Below are 8,679 nucleotides of genomic sequence, written 5' to 3'. Positions count from 1 at the left end.
ACTGGTCCTTGTGGTCCTTGTGGCATATTATCAAAATTAAGAACGTTTAAACAAAAATTGAAATTTATCATTTCACCGACCCATAATAATTGTTAATTGTAAATATCAACACAAAAAAACCGTGCATTGATCATAATCTGACAAAGAAAATACTCAACTCTGGACCATTGTTCCCATCAGGGCTTAACATGTACAAAGTTTCTGAATCTTTAGATCCTACTACACGATCAAAATGTGCCCTCAAATAGGCCATCTCATTATCCGGTCCTTCGACCTCCGGATCAACCGAAGGCAAGACTCCAACTCCCATTGACACAGCCTTAAGAAGCTCCATTACATGCAAATCTGCATCAGTAGCTTCTCTCTTCATTCCATAACCATTTTTCTTCCCATTACAAAAAAAAGACCACAATGGCTCTTCCATCAGCTTTGTCTTATCCTTTTCGGGCCGTTTTTCGCATTCCAATGCAAGTCTAACCAATCCAGCACTCATTTCCTTCTGCAAAACACTAGTTTGCATGCCTAGCTCAACCACAAAAGTTGGCAATGTCCTAGGGTTTTCTTGAATAGATAGACTAACTCTACCTTTTCGGAACCCGAAAAGCGTGCCACAAACTTTGTTATTGTTACCATGATGATCAGGTAATCTCCCACCAGGAAGCGTTGGGAAACTGCAATGAGGTTGGATTATTGGAAGTGTTCGAAAAACGTGACGAAAAACCCGAAAGGCTTTTCGTTTATGGTGTTTCTTGGATGGTTGAATGAGAGTTGTGGGAGGAGATGGTGGGGGTGGTGGCACTGAGGGACTCGGTCGTGAAGGGCCATTGCTGATTCCATTAGGCTCCCCCATTACCGGACCTATTTAGAATCAGCAATGGTTGATTAAAATGCCATGCATGAGAATGATTAAGTAGGGGTGGTTGATTATTTCGGTTTAATCTTTAGCCTCTAAATTTATGGTGACAAAGAATTATAATACTTGGAATTTTGATTATTAATTTTCTTTATTTACTATGTTGGAAAAATGATGAAAATTACTCATAATTGCAATTACAGATAACTCCTCATCGATTAAATATTAAGAATATCCAATAAATCTATGATTTCCTGAATTACAAAGCAAAACTTTTATATTGGGAGAGAATACAAAATAATATAGTATATATATAATCGAATATAATCGGTGCGAAACACAGTTATTTTTGTTAGAGAAATTACCACAAATACTAATTTTTTAAGTTTTTTTTACAATTTTACTATTTTCCTGAATTTTTTTGTAAAAATACGGAAACAAGCAAAATCAAACAATCATGTAACTAGTTGAATCGTGTTTTTGTCGTTGCGTTTGAGGTTGTACAAGGTTGCATAGAGTTCCAGAAACTCTTCAAAAATTGCATCTAGTTGAAGTTGCAGAAAACCATATTTTTGCAAAAAAAAAATAGTATTTTTGCAAATAAAGAGGTATTTTTGCAATTTTTTAAAAATGACAGTAATTTTGTAAAAATATTTTTGATCATGGATAATTTTTAAAAAAACTCTTTTTATTATTATATATTATAAACAACAATTTTAATATGTTGCAGTGAGATTTGAACATTACACCATATTAGAAATACATTTAATAATTACCAAACATATCATTTTAATATTATTATTTGATAATTAAGAAATTGAAATACTAATTACAAAATACTACAAACCCTAAATATTGACACAGTTTTTTTCCTAAATACTTTATAAATGATAACTGTTCTCATAATAATACGGGATCACACATGCGATCATGAATAAAATTTTGACACATGTCATGTCACGTCATTTTATAACTATTTTGATACAAGTTTTAGGTTAAATAGCATTTTGTAATTTTGTTAGGAAATGAATAACACACAGAGGGGGTGAATGTGTTTTTCTGTTTTGAGCTTTTCTTGAATGTTTTTGGTTAAACAAAGTAAATTAAATCTTGTAGTAAAATGTGTTTATGCAGAAATTAAGCTTGCAGAAAATAAAGAACACAAATATTCAAAACTCACTTAATTTTATATTAAAATTAAGAATGTTTTGCAACAAAATTTCTAGGCTCTTTGTTGATAAAGAGTTTAGCTTATTTTTGAGAGAGTTACAAGATTTTTATCTAAATTGTTACCACTGACTGAAGGAGCAGTGTTAACTTTATAACTTAGTTAATTGATGGTTTACACAGTGTACAATAAGACTTGCTATTACCTTTTCTAAACTGTCACTTGTCATTTCTATTTATAGAAAAGTAGATCTTCCATTTCTGACTTAGCATATCTTGGCACCCCGTGTTCACTTTGATCTTCTTTTGTCAGTTAATCTTCACCACTAATCTTGCACATTTTTCAAACTGCTTTTTGTAGGTTTGTCAATCCAGCTGGTTGGATTGTTTGTTGATTGTTTATCTTGAATATTGAACTGATATGCAACTTTGTACTTTGAGATTTTACCTCGAGATCTCCAATTTAGGTCTATAGAGTACTTGACATCTCGATAAGTATATTGGCTTATCGAGATCTCTAGTACTCTATATTTAGTTTGGCTTGTAGAGGTCTTCAGTTCTTTATAAGAAAATTTAGGCTTGTCGAGATCTATAGTCTTCACATCTTCACTTTAACTTATCGGTAACTCTTAGTTCTATAGTGGCTTCTTCACTTGTCGATATCTCAGAGTTCTCTAGTCAAATTTAACTTGTCGATATCTCAGGGTTCTCTAGTCAATTTTAACTTATCGATATCTCTGAGTTCTCTAGTGAATTTTGACTTATCGATATCTCTGAGTTCTCTAGTGGAACTTGACTTATCGATAACTCAGAGTTCTCTAATGAATGTTGACTTGTCGATAACTCTGAGTTCTCTAGTGAAAAACTGACTTGTCGATATCTCCAATTTCATGTCTTCAATTTGGCTTGTCGATATTTCTGATTTCTCTATAAGCTTTCTGAGTTCTCTCTATAAGCCATTCTGGAGTTCTCGAATGACTTCTCTATAACATTAAATATGTGACTTGTAGAGATCTTGACTTTGAGTATTTTTCCTAAAACAGATTTATTCAACTCCAAACTTCTTCATAATTCTTCTGAGGCATGATCTTCTCGATCTTCTTCCAGATAGAATTCTTAGGCTTGACACTGCTTATAGAAAAAGGCTCCAGTCTGCTCTTTTGACATTTTTACAGAATTTAAGTGTTACAAATACAAAATACAAATTAACATAACAATACAACTTACTTAGGGTTGACAAAATGTCTTAGTCTTGTTAAAGTACAAACATGTCTTTTACAACAAATTTAGACCCAAATTGTCCATATTAGGAAAAAAATTACTCTCATGAATTTTTCAACTAAAAAATTAACATATATCTAATTATATCTAATTGAATACAGACAATTATAAATTACTAACATGCACGAAACTAAAAATTTAAATTGGTATTTGTACAGAATTCAATCTCTTAACGAGTGCGAACATGGATCGAAATTAAAATATTAATATAAAATATTAAATTGGTACTTGTAAAATATTGAAGTTGATAAATTAATATGTATAATAAATAAATGCTAGTATTAAATTATTTAGTTGAAAGAAATCGAACCCGGGTTATATTTATGAAATTCCACGATATAGTTGTAATTTTGCACCCAATAGCTAATTTAGTTGTTATAGAAATTTAGGAGGTTAACTTTATTACTAATAGGATTCTTTTGTGAAGTGAATTGTATATTTGAGCCAACCATTTTTTTATTTTAAAAAATTTAATATCACTTAATATTATTTGATAATTTTCTTTTTCAATACAGTTCATTTGATATTATTTAATTATTGATAAAAATTATTTTTAAATTTAAAATAAAATATATATCATTTAATTTAATTTAATATTACTTAATAAATTCTAAATACAACTTATAAAATTTGTTGGTGTTAAAAAACTCTTTTTCAACTTAAAAGTAAATGAAAGCTGTGATGGACACTAAATATCGATAAAGCCATTATTTTTACTTAATTATTGTTAAAGAGTGTTAATAAATTTAAATTAAATTACGCGTGGATAGACGCTAACTCATAAAAAACAAATCTACATATAACAGAAGTCAATTCATGTTAATAGTTGTGATTCAATAATATAAATTTTTAAAAATAGTTATATAATTATCTAGTGAGTATCAAATTAGTATTTTGATATTTTGTATTCTAATAAAACATAGTTTTGCTTATTGTTAAAGAATATCAAAGCACTTTCATTTGAATAATTAAATTCAACCCGCTATTCAAATACTCTAATAATTAAAACATTTGATCTAAGTTATACGGGTTCGCTTAGGGTATAATCAAAACGAGCTGAACATTGTCAGACTTGACTCGAGATCGATTAGAAATGTCCGGACTCAAGTCGAGCTCGGGCTAGAGTTGAACCGAATCTTAAATTTTAAACTCGAAATTCGGCTTGTAAAAAGTTTGTTAGGCTCGAGTTTGGGTCAAAAACTCGGATCAATTTCTACAAATATTGACAAAAGCTGGAAATTTTTTTGGTTCAAATCGATATATATATAATATAAATAAAATATTAAATATAAACATCAAATTTATTTATAATAAAAAAATGTGAAGACCTGAAAAGACTCGCGAATCTTATAAGCCGAGTAATCTGAACCTCGAGCTCGGCTCGCCAAAAAAATTGAATTGCTCGAGTTTAGACTGGGCTCGATAATTACTAAATTAATTCAAATATTTTACGAGACGAGATCGAACAGCTCACGAAAAATTTGACTAATTATGCCTCTAGGTTGAGAATAGGCAAAAAATCCCTTATATGTTTTTGTAAATATACGTGTGTGTAATTATTATTATTGTCCAAAAATTGCAAGGTAGTATTAAAATAAAATCCCTTGTTTTGTCTGGTAGGCGAGTGTCACAGCCAAAGCAACTAACGCACACATCCTCTCCACCTTTTTGTTTTTCCTTTTTATCCTTCTTCTCATTCTCAATCTCAGTCCATCCTTCCTCCCCCCCTGTCCAATACACCCACATGTTTGATTTTGGAGATGAACTTATAATAGACACCTACAGAATACCATGGCTTATATGGATCCAACTTATAGTCATGTTCCTTCTCATTCTTCTCCTTTACTTCTACACTTTTGATGATCACTCAACCCCTTCTGCTCATGACCCTTCTTCTTCAAACCCCTTTTCAAGCATTTCTCAGGTACCCCTTTTCTTGTTTGTGTGTATTTTTGTGTCTATAGCTGCCTTTTCTTGATTTTGAATTAGTACTTCTTTGTTACAAGCAATACCCAGATACCCCTGTTTGTATTTGTGTGTATATTTGTGTCTATAGTTGTATCTATAGGTGCCCATGTTGGTTAATTCTTGATTTTGAATTAGTAACCTTTTTTGTTGCTAAGCAATACCCAGATACCCCTTTTTGTATTTGTGTCTATAGCTGCTCTTGTTGCATTTTCTAGATTTTGAATTAGTAGTTTTGCAGTTCAAGCAATACCCTTTTTGTGTTTGTGTGTGTATATTTGTGTCTATATGTGCCCATGTTGCCTGTTTTTTTATTGGATTAGGTTTGTGGGGTTTGGTTTTATTGTTATTATGGTGATTAGATCTTGTTTTAAGCTGCTACTTGAGTAAATTATTGCTTTTTTATTTGTTTTAGTTGTGTTTAGTTTTAGGCCAATTGAAAAAGCTTAAGGCCTAACACATTTGATTTAGCTTAAGGGTATGTTTGGGGACAGTTTCTTGAGGTTTGTAGATATGATTAAAATTTGAAAGTTGGGGTTTTTAGGAATCTTGAAGATAGATTTTTCGATGTTCGGAGTTTTTTGTAGTCTTTGGTTTGAAGTTATGAGATGAACAAGGGGGACTCTTTGGTTGAGGTTCTTGATAACTAATTTGTTGGGGGTGATTAGTCTCTTTCTATTTCGGGAACTAGTTATTGTTTCACATTGATTGTGAATAGGGTGGTGTTTTAGTTGATTATGTGTGAGGAAGTACTTACCTATTGAGCTAGCTTTTAGGTTTAAAGTGGCTGAAAAACACCCAACAGTCGTATTAGAGCCTATGTTGCAATCCGAATCCGATTGGCTCTTAGTGGGTCTAGAGGGAACTTGGTCACATGGCAAGGGATGGTAGAGCTGAACTCGGTTAATTCGGCGGGTGCCAAGGTCTAATGTGTGAAGGGGGCGATTGTTGGGTTATTGCACATCGGTTGTGGAATGGACTTGCGTGGTGATGATTGATGAGTTTTAACAAAGTCCTCACTCAACAAGATTGCTTTTGGGATTGAGGACAGGCCTAATAGCACCTAAGTCCTAACATATATTCGAAGTGTTCTTGTTTTGCTACGAATAGTAGATTAGGCTTGTTCAAGTGGAGACGTATCTTTTAACAAGTGAAGGCAGAATAGCTCTTATTTTAGCTACTGTAGCATGACACTATAGTCATGCTTTGATTTAGTAACATTGACTGCCAATAGAAGGGTTTTATTATCTACTCCGGATCCTGTGATTCGATCTCTTATATTGTATAACAAAAAACAAAGGTCTCATCATTTTACTTCGGATTTCGTGATTAAAACTCTTTGTACTACATTCGTTGAAAGACTGTACTACTATGTTCATACCAGCAATCAGACTGCCTCTCTGGAATAAATTTGTGGCGTCATTCGTAGTTCCTTGGAGAGTAGTTTATAGTATTTTTTATTTGTTCATCTAGTCAATTTCAGTTATTAATATCACATTTTGGCCTAATTAATTAACTACCAATCAATTACAACTGATACAATCCCCCGACTTTAGTTGAACGTGAAAATTGATAAAATTGATCGGCGGACTCATTGTTGTTGAACAACTTAGCCCTTCCTTAGTAGGAGGTTGAAAATACTTTACTTAGTTGTGCAAAGATTTGATCTTACTGAAAATGTATACCTTTAGTTTCCGCAACACGTATATCTAGAATATCGAGAGACATCCCTTTTTCATGATTAGACAAGAATGGGTATATGCAGCTAGTTTATACACAGATTGGGACTATTATTTCTGTTTACATTGTATGAAAACTGTGACAGACCAGACTATTCTTATCCACATCCCTAGTCAGAAGCACCACTAAGATTAGCCAAAATGGTGATTATCTTACTAACAAAAGTAATGCTTATAAGGTGTCATGTTGTGATGTACTGCCATATCACTATTCACAAACATAACTATATTCTTACACTTGCACATATTTTCTTCAAGTTTTTGTCTTGACATTATGGACCCTACATTCATGTGATGTATATCATGTATTGTCGAAAAGTAGAGGTTTTCATTTAATCAGAAAATGATCAATAATGTTGGCATGAGGTCTGCTTTGCTGGGGTGTTCAGAAGTGCAAAACTACTCAAGATTTTATACATTTATATTAATTATACGATACAGGATAATATAATAAATAAACACATCTTTGCAACCTTGTCTAATTTTTCATTTCAGCATCTGTTCTGCCAACATAAAGGACTCTGTAAACATGTATTAAAAGTTCATTCTCACGATATTAAAAAAATATAAAGAAGCATAGAAATAATAAAATATGTGGAATTTCATTGAATAGTTTATTTGTCTCTGCTAGGAGCCAAGGGAAAATCAGATCTTTAAAGAACCGGGATCACATGCAAGCAGGGAAATAGAAAGAAACGAGGACATTACTGAAGCTGAGACTTCTTCAGGAAAAGATGAAACAAGTGACTCACATTTTAGGCGTGCTCACCATCCTTGCCACTTTTTGGGGATAGCTAAGCAAGCTTTCCTTAAGTGCTTGGGTTTGGATTTCTCCCCGGAGAGCTCTTCAAATAGCAACGAAAGGAGGGATTAATATACACCTCTCACTACTCTTCTTCCCTTTCTAAAATTATTCAGTTTTTGGGACAAACAGAGGCAACTGAGAACTTTTTTTTTTATTTTATTTTGCCAAATGGTGGTAACTCATTTGTGTCTCAAATGTGTCCTAACCCCAGGCACTAATGAAATCTTTCTTTCTTTCTTTAAATTTGTTTTTTATGTACATAGTTCAGTTAGGATGGTCCTTTACCAATGAGATAGTGTTGGATAGCTTGTTCTATTGGCATACATCGGTGACATGTTTTTAATTCTGTTACTATGGCTATCTTGCCTCACTACATGCGATATCAGGTCTTTGTGTATAATTGAGCCATTCTTTTGCTGCATGGATCTCTTCTGTATATATTATATACTATATCTTACCATTTCCTTGCTTAGTTGAAATTTTGTGGATAAGCTTATTGAACAGTATTCGGTTCGTTAAGATTTTGTCCGGGTACGGTAAAAGTTCGTCCGAGTTCTAGTTTTAGTTCAATTTTCCAAGACTACAAGCATTTGCAAATTTATGGACTTATGGGAGTTGATAAAATCTTCTGGAGGCCTTGTGATTGGAGTTATTAAAATCTTGTAGAAGCTTTTGTATATGCAGTGTTCTCATGTCTTCAGGCACCAGCTGCTTATGTTTTGCTTCCTATTTTCAGGTCGGCCCAAATGATACCTTGTCTAAGCCCTTAAGATTCCAGGTTTTAGGTGTGGCAAAATCCTATCATCTTCTATTTCCTCCCCCATAAGATTGCTATTGGGAAATTATAATTGTGGAGAGGGATTGAGGGA

The 8,679-nt window shown here is 32.8% G+C and overlaps 1 protein-coding gene and 1 long non-coding RNA gene across 2 annotated transcripts; one reads left to right on the top strand and one right to left on the bottom strand.

Annotated features, from left to right (window-relative positions):
- Positions 1 to 105: 105 nt before the first annotated feature.
- LOC141701863 (protein MIZU-KUSSEI 1-like) lies at positions 106 to 850 on the bottom strand. The gene has a single exon (XM_074505477.1). It carries the CDS (start codon positions 848 to 850, stop codon positions 131 to 133), a length of 720 nt encoding a protein of 239 aa, XP_074361578.1. The 3' UTR covers positions 106 to 130.
- A 4,071-nt stretch (positions 851 to 4,921) lies between these two features.
- LOC141701858 (uncharacterized) lies at positions 4,922 to 7,885 on the top strand. Its single transcript, XR_012566927.1, has 2 exons — positions 4,922 to 5,225; positions 7,637 to 7,885. It is a non-coding gene; the product is annotated as an uncharacterized LOC141701858 (long non-coding RNA).
- The last annotated feature ends 794 nt before the right edge of the window (positions 7,886 to 8,679 follow it).

Source organism: Apium graveolens, unplaced genomic scaffold (genome assembly GCF_009905375.1).
Source record: "Apium graveolens cultivar Ventura unplaced genomic scaffold, ASM990537v1 ctg446, whole genome shotgun sequence".
Taxonomy (NCBI): Eukaryota; Viridiplantae; Streptophyta; class Magnoliopsida; order Apiales; family Apiaceae; genus Apium; species Apium graveolens.
The sequence above is the reverse complement of the archived record's forward strand: the minus strand, read 5'-3'. Positions and strand labels throughout refer to the sequence as shown.